Source organism: Bufo gargarizans, chromosome 1 (genome assembly GCF_014858855.1).
Source record: "Bufo gargarizans isolate SCDJY-AF-19 chromosome 1, ASM1485885v1, whole genome shotgun sequence".
NCBI classification, from domain to species: Eukaryota; Metazoa; Chordata; class Amphibia; order Anura; family Bufonidae; genus Bufo; species Bufo gargarizans.
Genome location: NC_058080.1, coordinates 701,776,522 through 701,795,399, shown reverse-complemented (window position 1 = coordinate 701,795,399; position 18,878 = coordinate 701,776,522). Strand labels below are relative to the sequence as shown.

The 18,878-nt window shown below is 47.7% G+C and overlaps 1 protein-coding gene across 2 annotated transcripts in view; it reads left to right on the top strand.

The window, feature by feature from the left end:
- UNC13B (unc-13 homolog B) overlaps window positions 1–18,878 on the top strand; it is a 339,965-nt gene that overhangs the window by 75,076 nt on the left and 246,011 nt on the right. For both annotated transcript variants that reach the window (XM_044276260.1, XM_044276259.1), the window contains exons 5-6: window positions 9,951–10,068; window positions 10,921–11,044. In XM_044276260.1, the coding sequence (XP_044132195.1) occupies window positions 9,951–10,068; window positions 10,921–11,044 (242 nt within the window). The remainder of the gene's footprint in view (window positions 1–9,950; window positions 10,069–10,920; window positions 11,045–18,878) is intronic.

Below are 18,878 nucleotides of genomic sequence, written 5' to 3'. Positions count from 1 at the left end.
AGCATGCCCGCCGGAAACATGATGGCATGTCAAAGAAATATTTAAAGGGATTTTCCACGCTGGACTGTTCTTTCTTGTCCAGTGACAGAGTGTTGCAATGCTAGGACCCCCCAGAGAACAGCTGCAATATATGGAGGGAGCATGTGTTCACCTCCCCTGTAGTGTCAAGCTGCTTAAAGGGGTTTTCCAGGACTTGGATATTAACCTAAACCCTTTTCTCCCCTTTTTATGACTTGTCTGACAAGGGGGTGTGTCTTAACAAGATGGGAATGACATAACTGGGAAGGGGCGTGGCTTAAGCACAGTTCCTGCCCATTTTTTTGCGTAAAGTAAGCCAACAAATAGGCGGTGTATCCTTGGACTAGACCCAGGCAACATTTTTTTCTACAGAGCTGAAGCGTTCTGTCATGCTACATAAACCAGGTATTTACTAGCGACGTCACTAAATTCTGCCTGACTTGCATGGTTTAAAGAGATTTCCAACTTTTTAGAAAAACTGCCTTCCAGCAAATATATGTATAGAAATGCTACTTCCCTGAATCCACCTAGGGGACCTGTATATGGGAGACCTCCACCAACCATGCACTTACTGACAGTGGGCACAGCCCTCACTCATTTTAACCAACTGAGGGCTGCCCCCCACCACCACCACCACTGTCCGACCTACACTGGTGCTCCATATACTGGTCACCCCCCCCCCCCAATAATAACAATCAGAGCTGCACCAATCACACCTTGACACGACCCTCCCCCGTCTTGTCACATTCCCACCGCATCGCCTAAAGTAGTTGGAGAGCTTGTTCCCCATCCCCTCCAGCAATCACTTTCCGACTCGCCTCTCTTTCCCTCAATCTCCCAAAGTAGTCAGAAAGCTGGTTTCCTTTCATAACTAGTCTCAGCTATCCACCTACAATCGCATTCAGGCTCACCATCCTTCCTTCACCCCAAAACTTTTCACATTACTCGTTCCCCCATCCTCTCTCCACCCTCAAACTGGTTATAGTCCTCGTTCTCCCATCCTTCCTCGACTTCCCCCCCCCAAACTGGTCACAGTCCTCGTTCTCCCATCCTCCCTCCCTCCACCTCCAAACTGGTCACAGTCCTCGTTCTCCCATCCTCACTCCACCCTCAAACTGGTCACAGTCCTTGTTCTCCCATCCTCCCTCCACCCTCAAACTGGTCACAGTGATCGTTCCCGCATCTCCCAAGTTCACAATCCTCCTCCCAACCCCCAGTACATTGAAATACCTTTCTTAATTTGTGGCAGTCCTGAGGAGGAGGAGAAGCGCAGCAGCGAGGTAGCAGGCAGACAATATCGCTCCTCTTTTGTGGCCATGGCGGGAAGGCAGTGGGGCTGGCCTAGCAGATGCGTTGTGCATGACATGTTTAAAAAAAATTCATTCAAAGGTATAGCACGGCGGCAGAGCATCTAACAAGTGGCAACAAGACTGAAAAGACATTTGGCGACAGCTGGCATGCCACAGGTTGCCGACTCCTGGACTAGACAGTTTAAAGGGGCGCCAGATTCATCATCCAGGATCGGCCACTGTGATCTGGGGCAGTTTAAAGGGATTGTTCTCACCTGGGGAACTTTTCTGCAGATCCCTTAGCATGGCCGGACCTGTGGTGGGATTCATACTTACTTGTTCCCTGCCACTGGGTTCTAGCTTCATCACTCCCCCTTGGGCGCCGCAGGTCTCCCCGCATCAACACCCAGTTTCATGAGGGTCACGTAGCAGCTGCAGCCAATGACTGGTCACAGTGGTTGGACTGTGACCAGTTTGGAGGTGGAGGGAGGGAGGATGGGAGAACGAGGACTGTGACCAGTTTGGAGGTGGAGGGAGGGAGGATGGGAGAACGAGGACTGTGACCAGTTTGGGGGGGGGGGTCGAGGAAGAATGGGAGAACGAGGACTATAACCAGTTTGAGGGTGGAGAGAGGGAGGATGGGAGAACGAGGACTGTGACCAGTTTGGGGGGGGGGTCGAGGAAGGATGGGAGAATGAGGACTATAACCAGTTTGAGGGTGGAGAGAGGATGGGGGAACGAGTAATGTGAAAGGTTTTGGGGTGAAGGAAAGATGGTGAGCCTGAATGCGATTGTAGGGGGATAGCTGAGACTAGTTATGAAAGGAAACCAGCTTTCTGACTACTTTGGGAGATTGAGGGAAAGAGAGGCGAGTCGGAAAGTGATTGCTGGAGGGGATGGAGAACAAGCTCTCCGACTACTATAGGAGATGCGGTGGGGATGGCCAGTCGGAATGTGACAAGTCGAGGGGAGGGTCGTGTCAAGGTGTGATTGGTGCAGCTCTTATTGTTATTATTGGGGGGGGGGGGGGGGTGACCAGTATATGGAGCACCAGTGTATGTCGGACAGTGGTTGTGGGGGGAGACCTACCCACCCTGGACCTACGACAAGGCTCCAGGCTCCAGTGGGTGAACCTCTCCTAAATCCCGAGAGCAGGAACAGCTCTTACAAGACTGTAACACAGAACAGATATGCAGCAATTCAGGATACACAGACACAATACATCCCCACAATGCATCATGGTTTCCTCCTCTCTGCCCTGGAGACACCCGAGGAGTAATTCAATTATCTGTCAGGACAAAGGGAAATCGCCAATACACATGTGGGGACAACAGGACAGAAATCACCATTTAAACATACAATGTCACAACCCTTACAGTAAACACAGACATTTAACATATCCCCAGATAGCTCAAGTCTGAGTGCATATTATTAGGTGAATGGCACTCAGACTACACGAATACAATAAAATTAGCTATCTGGGTGCCCTCACATAACATTAAGCTGTGCGGCCGGTCTGTCTTCTCATTTAAAGTTATTATGGGCCATAATCCTGAGGCAAGAGGCTGGTAGCCAGGCCCCTCCAAAACCCAGTGGCGAGGTTGGTTTCGCCACACACTGGCAATGTGCGTTCCGCATTTTTCGGACCGCACATCACTGGCACTCTCATAGAACTTGCGGACAAGAATAGGATGTGTTCTATTTTTTTGCGGATCCGGAAGTGTGGATCCGGACGTGCGGATCCGCAAATACGGATGTGGACAGTACATTCCAGCAGCATTGAAAATAAATGGGTCCGCACCTGTTCCGCAAAATTGCGGAAAAGATGCGGACCCATTTTGCGGACCCTAACAGTAACACGGAAAGGAGCAACAAATGCGGACAGCACACTGAGTGCTGTCCGCATCTTTTGCGGCCCCTTTGAAGCGAATGGGTCCGCATCCAAGCCATCCAAAAACAATGGTCCAAAACAATGGTCGTGTGCATGAGGCCTAAGGCTGCATGCACACGACCGTATGTGTTTTGCGGTCCCGCTAATTGCATCCGTATGCCATCCGTTTTTTTTTTTTTTGCGGATCCATTGTAACAATGCCTAAAACGGACAAGAATAGAATATAATTTTTTTTTTGCGGAGCTACGGAACGGACATACGGATGCGGATAGCACACGGTGTGCTGTCCGCATTTTTTGCGGACCCATTGAAATGAATGGGTCTGCATCTTATCCGCAAAAAAAAAAAACGGAACGGACACGGAAACAAAATATGTTCATGTGCATGAGGCCTAAGGAGAAAATAGCACTGATAATGTAGGCTCGGTTAGGCGTGGTGGGATAGTTCTGTGTGTCTGCTGGAATTACTCTTTAATGCTCCCCAAACGCAGCAGCCTCGAGCAATGCATCTTACGTGGGGAAAGCCAAGGGGGTTACAGATGTCTTTGCCAGCTCTGCCCTGTTAGATGCCTTATGAGTTGGTGAATGAGGAATGCACTAAATCATTAAATACTGGATTAAAGTGCTGCTGCTAAATGGTTAATCCAGATTATAACCCGGCCATGGCATTGATAAACCACTGTATGCTCTACAGGTCGGTGCAGGAGGAGGAAGGTGTGTTAAGCAGCTTCTTCCTAGACGCCATATACCTCCACAGTGATGAGAACATGAAGGAGCAGAGTAATCTGGGGGGGAAGTGTTAATGAATAGCGAGCAGAAGCTCTGGAATCGGCAGATGGGACTTCAGTCTGCAAATACTTCATTTTGTGGTTTTATTTTTTCTGAAAATTATTTTGCGGTCTTTTGCACCAGCAGCATAAAATATTTGCTGCATTTCTCTTATCTACTTGATAAAGCTGTGGGTGTCGCTTTCTTTAATACATGGCTCCTGTTCCTTAGCTCTCTCACACACACAGATTTAAAGCAGCCTGCTCTATCTAACTTCACCACTAGAGGGCATTCTGTATACAGTACATGTGGTTGTATATAGCTTCTATTGATTGGAATTAGGGCTGCACGATATGGGAATTTTGTGCGATTGCGATTAGGGCCCTAAAAATTGCGATAATGATATGCGATGCGATATTTTAAGGGAATTGTGCTAGAGGTCTATTTGCTTGGATTTTCCCATATGAGCCGCTGACGCGGCTGGGTATGACATAGTTATGGCGGGGGATCTGTGGAGGACGCTGTTATGGGGGGATCTGTGGAGGACGCTGTTATGGGGGGGGATCTGTGGAGGACGCTGTTATGGGGGGGGGATCTGTGGAGGACGCTGTTATGGGGGGGATCTGTGGAGGACGCTGTTATGGGGGGGGATCTGTGGAGGACGCTGTTATGGGGGGGGGGGGGATCTGTGGAGGACGCTGTTATGGGGGGGGATCTGTGGAGGACGCTGTTATGTGGGGGATCTGTGGAGGACGCTGTTATATGGGGGATCTGTGGAGGACGCTGTTATGTGGGGGATCTGTGGAGGACGCTGTTATGTGGGGGATCTGTGGAGGACGCTGTTATGTGGGGGATCTGTGGAGGACGCTGTTATGTGGGGGATCTGTGGAGGACGCTGTTATGTGGGGGATCTGTGGAGGACGCTGTTATGTGGGGGATCTGTGGAGGACGCTGTTATGTGGGGGATCTGTGGAGGACGCTGTTATGTGGGGGATCTGTGGATGAATATGCACAAAGAAAAGTCCAGCTCACCCAATTGTTCAAACACCTGCGTGCACGGAAAAGGCTGGCAAGCCCATATATTCTTGATATGAAAGCACAATGAAATTCCAGCACTCACGATTTTGGTAGCTAAAATCTTTGTCTTTTATTCAGGCAGTAGACATATAAACAGGACATCCACCCACAAGTGCAGCAACCTTGACGCGTTTCGAACTGTAGTTCTTAGTCGTAACACACTCTGTTACGACTAAGAACTACTGTTCGAAACGCGTCAAGGTTGCTGCACTTGTGGGTGGATGTCCTGTTTATATGTCTACTGCCTGAATAAAAGACAAAGATTTTAGCTACCAAAATCGTGCTGGAATTTCATTGTGCTTTCATATCAAGATCTGTGGATGACGCTGTTATGTGGGGGATCTGTGGATGACGCTGTTATGTGGGGGATCTGTGGATGACGCTGTTATGTGGGGGATCTGTGGATGACGCTGTTTATGTGGGGGATCTGTGGATGACGCTGTTATGTGGGGGATCTGTGGATGACGCTGTTATGTGGGGGGATCTGTGGATGACGCTGTTATGTGGGGGATCTGTGGATGACGCTGTTATGTGGGGGATCTGTGGATGACGCTGTTATGTGGGGGATCTGTGGATGACGCTGTTATGTGGGGGATCTGTGGATGACGCTGTTATGTGGGGGATCTGTGGATGACGCTGTTATGTGGGGGATCTGTGGATGACGCTGTTATGTGGGGGATCTGTGGATGACGCTGTTATGTGGGGGATCTGTGTTATGGGGGATCTGTGGAGGATGCTGTTATGTGGGGGATCTGTGGAGGACGCTGTTATGGGGGATCTGTGGAGGACGCCGTTATGTGGGGGATCTGTGGAGGACGCAGTTATGTGGGGGATCTGTGGAGGACGCCGTTATGTGGGGGATCTGTGGAGGACGCTGTTATGTGGGGGGGATCTGTGGAGGACGCTGTTATGGGGGATCTGTGGAGGACGCAGTTATGGGGGATCTGTGGAGGACGCAGTTATGGGGGATCTGTGGAGGACGCAGTTATGGGGGATCTGTGGAGGACGCCGTTATGTGGGGGATCTTTGGAGGACGCCGTTATGGGGGATCTGTGGAGGACGCCGTTATGGGGGATCTGTGGAGGACGCCGTTATATGGGGGATCTGTGGAGGACGCCGTTATATGGGGGATCTGTGGAGGACGCTGTTATGTGGGGGATCTGTGGAGGACGCTGTTATGTGGGGGGATCTGTGGAGGACGCTGTTATGTGGGGGATCTGTGGAGGACGCTGTTATGTGGGGGGATCTGTGGAGGACGCTGTTATGTGGGGGGATCTGTGGAGGACGCTGTTATGTGGGGGATCTGTGGAGGACGCTGTTATGAGGGATCTGTGGAGGACGCTGTTATGGGGGATCTGTGGATGACGCTGTTATGTGGGGGGATCTGTGGAGGACGCTGTTATGGGGGAATCTGTGGAGGACGCTGTTATGGGGGAATCTGTGGAGGACGCTGTTATGGGGGAATCTGTGGAGGACGCTGTTATGGGGGAATCTGTGGAGGACGCTGTTATGGGGGAATCTGTGGAGGACGCTGTTATAGGGGAATCTGTGGAGGACACTTATGGGGGATTTGTGCTATGACACATAGGGCCATGAGGGGGGCCAGCATAAGACACACATATAGCATCTTATGCTGGTCCCCCTCATTGCCCTATGTGTCCTAAACTGCAATAAACATAACTGGCTTTGTGTGTGAAGTATTTTACTACTGTGTGAAACAAGCTCTCTCCTATTGATAAAATGGCGAGCCTCTGTAGTCTGTATCTGTACTCACTGTCACAGTACTATGAATGCACTGCAGCGAGCGGCAGCGAGGTGGCCGGCCGGCGCGTGACTGATGTCACTTAGTAACGCTCCTCCTACTTCAGGAAGCAGGAGTGTTACGTCAGTCACGCGCCGGCCGGCCACCTCGCTGCCGTTCGCTGCAGTGCATTCATCATAATAGTGAGTACAGAGGCTGGCTATTTTATCAGTAGGAGTCGGAGAGAGCTTGTTTCACACAGTAGTAAAATACTTTACACAAAAAGCCAGTTATGTGCGCGGGGCCCCTTCATATATAATCGTGGCATTTTCAGGTTGGCCAAATCGCCATATCGCTTTTGGCAATTATCGCGATTCGATTATTTTTTCGATATATCGTGCAGCCCTAATTGGAATGGGAGTTAAGAACAGATTGCCCTCTAGTGGTGACAGTTGGCAGCAGCCATTTTTACAAGTCTGAGTAGTGGAACCATGCTCTACCAAAGAAATGTATATCAGGACAGTACACGGAGTGGCTAAGACTTCTTTTGTCTTGGAATTAAAATTGTCATGGTAAGTTTATTTTATGGGTAAACTCACACCGCAGTGGAAATAACGGACATTTAAAAACTGAGAAACGGTTTGTTTTTCATGGCGTTTTGCATCCATGTGTGCATCCATTTCCTAGCCGCTTATCCATTTTTGATGTCTGTTAAAACTGGACATAAAAAAATGAATAAATTTTGTTGGCTTTTAAAAAACAAAACAAAAAAACGCCCCAAACCCCTGCAGTTCCCTGTGTCTATATTATGTCCCTCTTTGTGCCCCCATATATATAATCCCCCCCCCCCCCCCTCCTCACTTGACAGTAGTGCTGTAAAACAAAATTACTTGCTGGAGCCTCCGCTCCTCACTGGACTCGGTAGGACCTGGCGCTCCAAGAGTGATCATGTGACGTCACAACACGGGGAGCGTCAGGTCCTGCTGCCTCCAGTGCGGAGAGAGTGCCATAATGTTATTTTTTTTCTTAGTGTTATTTGGTATCTATTTTAACAGCCGTTAGATGGGTTCACTTCTGTCTAAACGGCCATTATAAATGGTCCCATTGATTTCAGAGGGGTCCGTCTGGCCGTCAAAACGCCCAAGTATATGACACGTCCTATATTTATTTTTTTGATGGCTGCCATTCACTGGCTTTTAAAAAGGCAGCCATGTGAATAGCCCTATAAACTGCAATGGTTCTGAAAATGGCCGTGGGATGCCACGTGTGAACATGCCCTTAGGTTACATCCACATGACAGTGGAAAACATTTGCACGCGGCGTAAACATTTTGCATTCAGCAGATCCGTAGCATTGTACATTAAGAGCATAGCGAATGGGATTTTTAGAAATCTCATCCACAATCTGTGAAAAAATCCACGGCGTAAATTGACCAGGGCCGCAGGTTTTAAATCGGCAGCATCTCATTGGAAAAGCCTCTCTATGTGGCTATATCCTGTAATTATTTTGCCATTTTATACTTTCTATGTGCAGCTCATAAAGCGTCTTATGTTGTGTCATTTGTGGTTTTCAGAAGGAAATTAAATTATTGTGACGGGGGTTCAAAATAATACGTATGGGTATTTGTTGTTATGTTGTGTAGGATACTATTTTAGGACTGTTGCAGTACTGTCTGAATGCACTAGGGGGCAGTAGAAGCACACTTATCCTCATTCTGGATTTGCAGCCACAGATTCACACATTTTCTCAATACAGAGATGTAATGTGATAGTAGTGCGGCCTGCAGATGGCGCTCTAACCTACTGCTTGTGTCATGCCTTCTGCAGTCCTGTGTGACACCCCATGTAATGGATGTATGGCAGACTGTTAGTTATTGTTCTGATATAATAGATAATTGGTGTCTTATGGGTCATTTTAAATGCAGCCTTAAAGGGGTTATCCAACCCTATAATGACCCCCCCTAATGCCCGGGCCTCTCATATAGGTTATACTTACTCGGCTCCCTGGCACCCGCATTGCTCCAACTCCCCGCACCACCCTGTTGAATCTCCTCGTTGCAGGAATCAAAACATCCGGGGACGGGGATAGGGGTTGGTTGTCTAAACTGTTGTTTGGGACACAAGTCTGGTACCACCTGGTTCATTTCTGCGCTGAGCTGCTCCACTGTAGAGTCTCGGTCCGCCCTCGCACTCTTTCGTAGCCGATGTTCAACTCTCACATCAATGGCACGTGGTGCTCCGCAGTTCCCCTGTCGCTGATTCGCAATTGTGGAATTTGTCCACTTACCATACACTTTCACCACAGCAGCACGAGAATAGTTCACACTGCGCAATGTCAGAAATACTGCCACACTTGGCCCAAAAGCAAATATTGATCCCTTTTTCAGACTCTGATAAATCACTCCTTTTACCCATGATGGTAAATGAGGGATATGTGTGTAGACAGCCTATCACACCTTCTATACCCACCGAGCAAGCTCAGCACACCTTCTATACCCACTGAGCCAGCTCAGCACACCTTATATACCCACTGAGCCAGCTCAGCACACCTTATGTACCCACTGAGCCAGCTCACCTCACCTTATGTACCCACTGAGCCAGCTCAGCACACCTGACCTCCTTCATTAACTACATGCTGCCAACGTCGAAAGTAGGAAGTGGTCATAATAATGTGACTCCACTGTGTGTATCCCCCTAGTGGATGCCTAAGGGACTCTATTTTGGCATCCCTGGGATTCCTAGAGGTCTGTAGGTTCAGCATGTGTCCTAGAAGCAATTCTCACGACGTAAGCTGAACGTACACTGCAAGTGCAATGACAAGCATCATATCATTGCTCCTCCTTTGGCTCTATGGTCAGCACTTGTGAACTAACTAAATTTGAGCAGTTATCAATTATTTATGATCGGTGGCTATCTGGAAACTGCCAGTAAGCAGGCTGGTTCCTTAGGCCTATATTAAACTGGTTGATTGTCGGTCAGATGATCACTAACAAGTGTTTGTAGATCTGGTGATGTAAGAATGCCTCCAGAGGGGAGGGACATGGGACCATTGAGGGGCCGTCACTTTACATGAGCTCGGTGCTTGTCCCTGGTCAGTGCCGGGCATCCTGCCATTTGTAGTTCTCCTCTGTTTTTCTGCATGTCACTAAAGCCCGGTTTATCTTGCAGTGAGATCAGTCGGCTGGATTTGGGGCTCATTGTGGAAATGTGGAATAAAGGCCTCATCTGGGACACCATGGTGGGGACCCTGTGGATTCCTCTGCAGACAATCAGACAGTCGGATGAGGTGAGTCCTAAAGGCCGTGGACCATAATAATCAGTGAATAGCAACCTTCTGTCCAAGGTGTTTCTAGCCACTGACAGGCATTCACTGGATGACTGTGTGCAGGTTTTTTTCTTGTACATTTTTGCATCAGTTTAGTGACCTCTGATCGCTGAAGCCGTACTGGTTTTAAGTGAAAGGCATCATATTCCCTTATGTAATGCAGGATATGTATTAGCAGGCTGAAGAGAGGCCAAATGTAGTGCCCTGAGGCTCCTGTACTTAGAGAGTCGCTCCTCATATTGTATTTTCACTTATATGGGGTGTAAAAACCATAAAGCCCACCAAACCTAAAAGAACGATGTGGCTAAACTCATGGACGCCCTGCACATCTAGACTGGTTCGTGTCTGCGTAGGAGGCTTTATTTGGAGCATCCATCGCAGATTCAATCTAAAATGCCAGACAACATAGCCAGCATCACACTATTTGGTACTACGGGACAAAAACCGACAGACTGTCAGTCGTGTGGCGGATCCGTCTCTGGCTTGCATTCTGTTTTCTGTTTCTAGGATGAAGCTTGTGTACGGACTGCCCAAGGCTTCCCAGTTTGTGTTCACAGATCTTGGGCTTAAATCTAATAGACAAATGATAGGCACCATCAGATATCGGTATCCAGCACCGGTCTAGCACAGAAAAGGTTAAAAAACAAACAAACAAAAAACAACAACCTCGTGGTAGATTTTCCGAATCTGTGTCAAGTAGGAGAACAGCGATTGCACTTGATCTGTCTGGGATGTGTTTTCCTTTATCTTGGAAGCACGAGCTGTGACCCGGACCATAGACGGGCCCTGAACTTACTTTCTTGTTTTTATCAGGAGGGCCCTGGAGAGTGGACAGCACTGGAAGCTGACGTCTTGATGAAGGACGATGAGATCTGTGGGACCCAGAACCCGACTCTTCATAAGATCTTACTGGACACCAGGTTCGAGCTGCCTTTTGGTGAGTTCTGGGCATTTACCTGCCACTTTAAAAAAAAATAAAAATTATTTTCTTCAGATCCACAAAGTCTAAACAAAATGGAAGAAGGCTGTGTACTAAATATTATTTATCTATACTACATTGAGCTAATAATTTATGAAATACAGCAGCACTAAGATTGTACAGTCAGGTCCATAAATATTGGGCCATCGACACAATTCTACAATTTTTGGCTCTATACACCACCACAATGGATTTGAAATGAAACGAACAAGATGTGCTTTACCTGCAGACTGTCAGCTTTAATTTGAGGGTATTTACATCCAAATCAGGTGAACGGTGCAGGAATTACAACAGTTTGCATATGTGCCTCCCACTTGTTAAGGGACCAAAAGTAATGGGACAGAATAATATTCATAAATCACATTTTCACTTTTTAATGCTTGGTTGCAAATCCTTTAAAGTCAATTACAGCCTGAAGTCTGGAACGCATAGACATCACCAGTCGCTGGGTTTCATCCTTGGTGATGCTCTTCCAAGCCTCTACTGCAACTGTCTTCAGTTCGTGCTTGTTCTTGGGGCTTTTTCCCTTCAGTTTTGTCTTCAGCAAGTGAAATGCTCAATCGGATTCAGGTCAGGTGATTGACTTGGCCATTGCATAACATTCCACTTCTTTCCCTTAAAACACTTGTTGCTTTTGCAGTATGCTTTGGGTCATTGTCCATCTGCACTGTGAAGCGCCGTCCAATGAGTTCTGAAGCATTTGGCTGAATATGAGCAGATAATATTGCCTGAAGCACTTCAGAATTCATCCTGCTGCTTTTGTCAGCAGTCACATCATCAATAAATACAAGAGAACCAGTTCAATTGGCAGCCATACATGCCCACGCCATGACACTACCACCAGCATGCTTCACTGATGAGGTGGTATGCTTAGGATCATGAGCAGTTACTTTCCTTCTCCATACTCTTCTCTTCCCATCACTCTGCTACAAGTTGATCTTGGTCTCATCTGTCCATAGGATGTTGTTCCAGAACTGTGAAGGCTTTTTTAGATGTCGTTTGGCAAACTCTATTTTGGCCTTCCTGTTTTTGAGGTTCACCAATGGTTTACATCTTGTGGTGAACCCTCTGTATTTACTCTGGTGAAGTCTTCTCTTGATTGTTGACTTTGACACACATACACCTACCTCCTGGAGAGTGTTCTTGATCTGGACAACTGTTGTGAAGGGTGTTTTCTTCACCAGGGAAAGAATTCTTCGGTCATCCACCACAGTTGTTTTCCGTGGTCTTCTGGGTCTTTGGTGTTGCTGAGCTCACCGGTGCGTTCCTTCTTTTTAAGAATGTTCCAAACAGTTGTTTTGGCCGCGCCTAATGTTTTTGCTATCTCTCTGATGGGTTTGTTTTGTTTCTTTCAGCCTAATGGTGGCTTGCTTCACTAATAGCTGACCGCTCTTTGGATCTCATCTTGAGAGATGGCAGCAACAGATTCCAAATGCAAATAGCAGACTTGAAATGAACCCTGGACCTTTTATCTGCTCATTGTAATTGGGATAATGAGGGAATAACACACACCTGGCCATGGAACATCTGAGAAGCCAATTGTCCCATTACTTTTGGTTTCATAACAAGTGGGAGGCACTTATGCAAACTGTTGTAATTCCTGCACCGTTCACCTGATTTGGATGTAAATACCCTCAAATTAAAGCTGACAGTCTGCAGTTAAAGAACATCTTGTGCGTTTCATTTCAAATCCATTGTGGTGGTGTATAGAGCCAAAAATGTTAGAATTGTGTCGGTGTCCCAATATTTATGGACCTGACTGTAGCTTATCACAAGTTATTGCAAATTCAGTTCAGCTCTGCCGCACCTATTCCTCCCTCTGCCGCACCTATTCCTCCCTCTGCCGCACCTATTCCTCCCTCTGCCGCACCTATTCCTCCCTCTGCCGCACCTATTCCTCCCTCTGCCGCACTTATTCCTCCCTCTGCCGCACTTATTCCTCCCTCTGCCGCACTTATTCCTCCCTCTGCCGCACTTGTTCCTCCCTCTGCCACACCTGTTCCTCCCTCTGCCACACCTATTCCTCCCTCTGCCACACCTATTCCTCCCTCTGCCGCACCTGTTCCTCCCTCTGCCGCACCTGTTCCTCCCTCTGCCGCACCTGTTCCTCCCTCTGCCACACCTATTCCTCCCTCTGCCGCACCTGTTCCTCCCTCTGCCGCACCTGTTCCTCCCTCTGCCGCACCTATTCCTCCCTCTGCCACACCTATTCCTCCCTCTGCCGCACTTATTCCTCCCTCTGCCACACCTGTTTCTCCCTCTGCCACAACCAAATTGGCTAAAATGATTATAACAATTCTTCGGCCGATGTCCATGAACGGCCAGATATCCTTTTAGTTTAGGTGCCCACATTCATTGACCAACAGTTCTGCTCCTTATCCTAAAGTGGCTGCGGCAGCGCAGAATCATTCAGGACAATGCCTGGTTGCGGAGCTGAATTTCGATCGTGTATTTTCACTGTTGGGCTTCTAAATAAAATATTTTTGTAACTTTTTGAAATTTTGCTTGATATCCATCCACATCTGCTCCTGTCACCTCCAGAGCTGCATTCACAACTCTTCAGCTTTGTTACTAGCTCTCAGTCAGCAGGACTTCTCCCTCTCTGCAGGTTTAGTCTCTGTACAGAGTGTGCTGGGCAGAATTGTATTATTGCATTGTACTGAAAAAAAAAATATTAAGAAAAGAATGCTATACGGATGCAGTTTGAATGCAGCTCTGGATGGGGCTAGAGTATCAGATGTGAGCTGAGTAAGCAAGAAGATATACCGTGTTGCTGAATTTAGACTTGTAGTGTATCTCACCCAATTGGGGGGGATCATAACAGAGTTGTCTTGCACTTTCTCGGGAGGAGGCTGTGACGTTGATTCTAGAAGAAGCCTCCGATCAGCGGGGGACCACTCTCTGTGATTTCTCTGTTATTGTCAAAGATCCTTTAGCGCCTCTTAAGTTTCTTGATTGAGGAAGTGAGATTATTGTGATGACATAATTATCCTGACGACACCGGTGCTTTATAATGGGAGCTCCTAAAATTATCCTTCATGAGACAAACTGAGTGCACCAGGGTGCCACGGGCTTCATGTTCTCCATTAAAGAGGTTTCACATCTTGTAAAATGTGGTATTACGCCAGGATATGCCATCACTTTATGGAAAGAAGTCAGTCCTCCACCAGTCTTAAGAATGTAAGGTTTGCAAGTGCTGGTCTCTTGCACTGTTTAACCCTGCGCAGCAGCGCTCCCGACCACAAGCTATGCAGGAAGTTGAAGCACCATTCTTTTCAAGTGAATGTGGCAAACTGCAATTCCCTGTGCAGCCAGGTGGCTGGCAGTGCCCCTTTGCAGAATCAGGCACAGGTCAGAACAGGAAGTGGAGTTTCAGAGTAACAAGCAGAGGTCAGTACTTTGGCAGACACACAAATACAGCATGGTTTGCAGGAACTAGCAAGTTATAGAACCTACTGCTCAGGCACCTTACCACAGAGGAAGGTGCCTTAAAGGGGTTATCTAGGTAAATATATTTATGCCTTATTCTCAGGATATGTCTTTAGTATCAGATCAGCGGGGGTGCGACACCTGGGACCCCCACCCATCAGCTGTTAGAAGAGGCCTTGAGTGCTGCAGCTTCTTCCTAGGCTATTGACATCACTGTACATCGGTCACAGCGGGAGGTGGGTCCAGCCTGCCGGGCAGGATAAGATGGACTGCAGCAGCGGCTCGCAGCCACTGCTGTAACACTTTAAATGAAGTATAAAACAAGGATATGGCGTTCATCACAGTTTTCAGAAGCATCTCACACCAGCCTGTTTTCACATTGGGTGTGCATGCTCAGCCTTACTAACATACAATGCCATAGGCAGGCAGAATTTCATCATGTAACTCCATGGCAGTCTGAAGACAAGCAAGGGATTTGGAGCCATAGTCACTGCTTCAGTTCATCTGACATTTACACTGCACGTTACATTCTTGTACATAGGAGGCAGTATTATAGTAGTTATAATCTTCTACATAGGAGCAGTATTATAGCAGTTATATTGTTTGTCAATTGTCTTTTTATTGAAAAGCAGCAAAGAAAGAGCATCACATACATTGATGTATAAGTCAGGATAGTGACATACATTAAAATTTGCAATTGACAGGCACATAGACATTATACATAAGGCATAAGTAAGGTGCATTTTACATAACTAGATCGGCCAATGACAGCAATTGACAATTAAAGTGTAACCTGAGGTAGGTAAGTCAAGAACGAACCGGTAAAGTGGGGGGGGGGGGAAAGGGGTGGGGATTAGGGGGGGGGGGCTTGAGGAGGAAGGAAGGGGGGGGGGAGGGGGGTGTGTAGTATGTCCTTAGAACTGGACAAATACGGTCTGAGGCTGTTGAGAACCTATGATGATTCCAAAGGGAGGAAGACAGTTATCCTCATCCAATCTCGCTAATGTGTCGGTCACCACCCTAAACCTTTCTCAAGGTCGTTGTCAGTCAAAAATCGCTAAGATGCAAAGTACCATTCGCCTGCCTATATGTACACCAGGGGCCCCACAACTTCTTGTGCTTCTCGTGAGACCTAAGTTCCCAACCCGCCAGCTCCTCCATACGGTGTATATGGTCCAATTTGCCTAACCACTGAGATACAGTGGGGGGATCTAAGCTCAGCCACTTTTGGGGGATGAGTAAACGTGCAGCCTGGATCAGGTGTGTACTCAGCTTGTTCCTTGACGGCGATAGGTCCTTCGTTGGGAGCCATAAAAGAACAAGCTGAGGGGTCAACGTCAGGTTAGTGTTTAGAATTTCGTTAATGATCTGGGAGACTTTATCCCAATATCCTCTTATTTTGGGGCAGGACCAGAAAATGTGAAGAAGAGTGCCGCCTTCCTCCCCACATCTCCAACACTTGTCGTGATCACTCAGGCCACTAAGAAATAGTTGTTTGGGGGTAAGGTACCACTGCGTGAGAACCTTGTATGAATGCTCTTGGATCTTCACACAGCGGGAGAAGCCATGCGAGTGTGCGTGCATGCGGAGAATATCAGTCTCCGAAAAAGTAGTCTTGAGGTCGTTGGCCCAGGTGTGTACATATTGTGGGGTTATGCGGCGCTGAGGTGAGGTCAAGGCCATATATATATTAGATATCAATTTGCGTTGAGGGGAGGGGGGGGTTTGCTAACTTCTCAAACCAAGTCTGAGTCACTACACATGGTTTCTGGGCGAGTAGTTGTTTCCCAGCAGAATTGATAGATATTAGGTCTAGGAAGTTTGTTGCCTTCCAAGGCTGGCTAAGTGGGTGCTGCTCCGGCAGGGTGCCGTTCATTTTCCCAATAAATTCGGCTGTGGAGAAGCTTCTTAATCTGTGCCAGATCTGTGAGACCTGAGCACTTGAAGGTTGGATAGAGTGTGGTATAAGATCTGCTGGCATCGCACCGGTAGGGTTCTGTAGGAGCCCATGAGCCTTGTTGAGCTGTTTAATAACTAAACTGGTGCCCTTTAGGAGCACGTGAGAGTGAAGTGAAGCGTTTGATTGACCCCATAAGGCCGCTTTCTGTAGTTGGGTAAGCTGCACTAGCTCCAATTCCGTGCCCAATGTGCGGTAGGCAGGGGAGTGGAGCTGCAACCACCTCTTCAGGTGTATGGCCCTGTAATACGTCTGGACATCTGGCAGTGCTATACCTCCATGACCACGCCCCAGTATCAGCCTCTGGTGAGGGGCCCTAGCCTTCTTACCACCCCACAGGTAAGTCGCAAAAAGTCTACGGATCTTTGTAAAGTACGAGTTAGGTAAAAATATTGGCAACATCTGTAATATGTACATAATTTTTGGAAGGACAAATGCTTTTAGGATATTTTTCCTTCCCATCCAAGAGGAATAAGGGAGGCGTAACGACTGGAGCTGTTTCTGGACCTCTGCTATAAGGGGAGTATAGTTAAGCCGAAATAGGTCGTCAGTGGACGCGGAGATCTTAACCCCCAGATAGGAGACACATGAGGATTGCCATTTAAAGGGTGTAGTGGTTTTCAAAATGGCTATGGAGCTCGCCGGAGCATTAACATTTAAGGCTTCTCACTTGGTATAGTTCATTTTGTAGTTTGACAGCCTACCATACTCTTCAAACAATTTCAAAAGATGCGGGAAGGCCTCGATCGGGTTGGAGACCATGATCAGTAGATCATCGGCGTAAGCCACATTGATGTATTCTACCCCGTTAATTCCTGTTTTCACTCCACGTATATCTACGTGTTCTCTAATGGCCTGAAGAAGTGTCTCCATGACCAGTATATATAAGGCAGGAGATAGGGGGCAGCCCTGACGTGTCCCGTTGCAAATAGGGAAGGATGGAGACAATGTGCCATTAACCCTAATTCTTGCACTCGGACCCTTGTATAAAGACATGACTGCCTCCTGGAATCTTGTCGGGATTCCAAACCTCAACAGTGTCCTCCTCATAAAGTCCCAGCTCACCCGATCGAAGGCCTTCTCCGCATCTACGCTGAGAAGCGCTAAGGGGAGGTTTTTCAGTTTGGCCCACTGAATTGCAGCAATCAACCTACAGGAATTGTGGTTTCCCTCCCTCCCCGGGACAAAGCCAGATTGGTCAGGGTGGATAAGTTTGGGGAGCAAGCGGCCCAGCCGCGTCGCTAGAAGTTTGGCCCATATTTTAATATCCACGTTAAGTAACGAGATTGGCCTATAGCTACCGCAGAGAAGGGGATCTTTCCCCGGTTTTGGGAGTATGGTCACCGTGGCCTCCAATGATTGCTTGTGTAGGGTTTCCCCATTCAGTAGTGCATTGCACCACGTTACCAGATGGGGTATCAGTACATCTGAGAATTTTTTATAATAGCCCGCCGGAAATCCATCCGGGCCAGGGCTTTTACCCGTGGGCATAGAGGTCAGTAGCGATTTCACCTCAAGTTCAGTGACTGGCTCTAATAATGTATCGCCTTCTTGGGAGGTTATCCGGGGTAAGTTCAGGCCACTCAGAAACAAGTCTGTTGCCTCTGGTATTGAAAGATCTGGGTGGTCGGGGTCTGATAGGCCGTAGAGTTGCTTATAGAATTCCTGGAATTCCTCTGCAATCTCAGATGTTTTGTGCAGTATACTTCCATTGCTGGATTTAATATTGGGTATGAACATGGACTCTCTCTTTTGTTTCGTGAGGGAGGACGTCAACTTAGACCCCTTGTCGCCATGGGAATAATGTTTATATTGGGCGTATTGATAGGCTTTTGCATTTTGAATGTTTAAGTGATCTTTTAATTGTGATCTCAGCTGATTCAGTTCGGTCTGAACTGTTATTGCTTTAGACCGTTTATGGACCGCCTCTTTATCTGCTATCTGAACTAAGAGATCATGTAGAATCTTTTGTTTCTCTTTCTTGACCCTACTGCCTAAGGCTATAAACTCTCCCCGGATAACCACCTTGTGCGTCTCCCAGAGTGTCGTCTGGGCCATACCCGGTGTCGCATTGGTCACAAAGAAGTCCCTTAATTTTTGTTCTAGGGTTGAGGTGTCTGCTTGTCTATCTAGCAGCGTCTCGTTCAAGCGCCACTGTCTAACTGAGGCTGGCAAGCTGGAGAATCTGAGGGCAGCAGAGACTGGGGCGTGGTCAGAGACGGTCACAACACCTATGTCGGCCGAGTCCACCATATCCACGGCATTGCTGGACAGTAAGATGTAGTCCAACCGTTTGTGCGATTTATGCGGTGCTGAGAAGAAGGTGAAGTCCCTAGTATCTGGGTGGGCTAGTCGCCAGACGTCTAGCAGGTTCATATCTGAAATATAGCTGTTGATACATCCTAG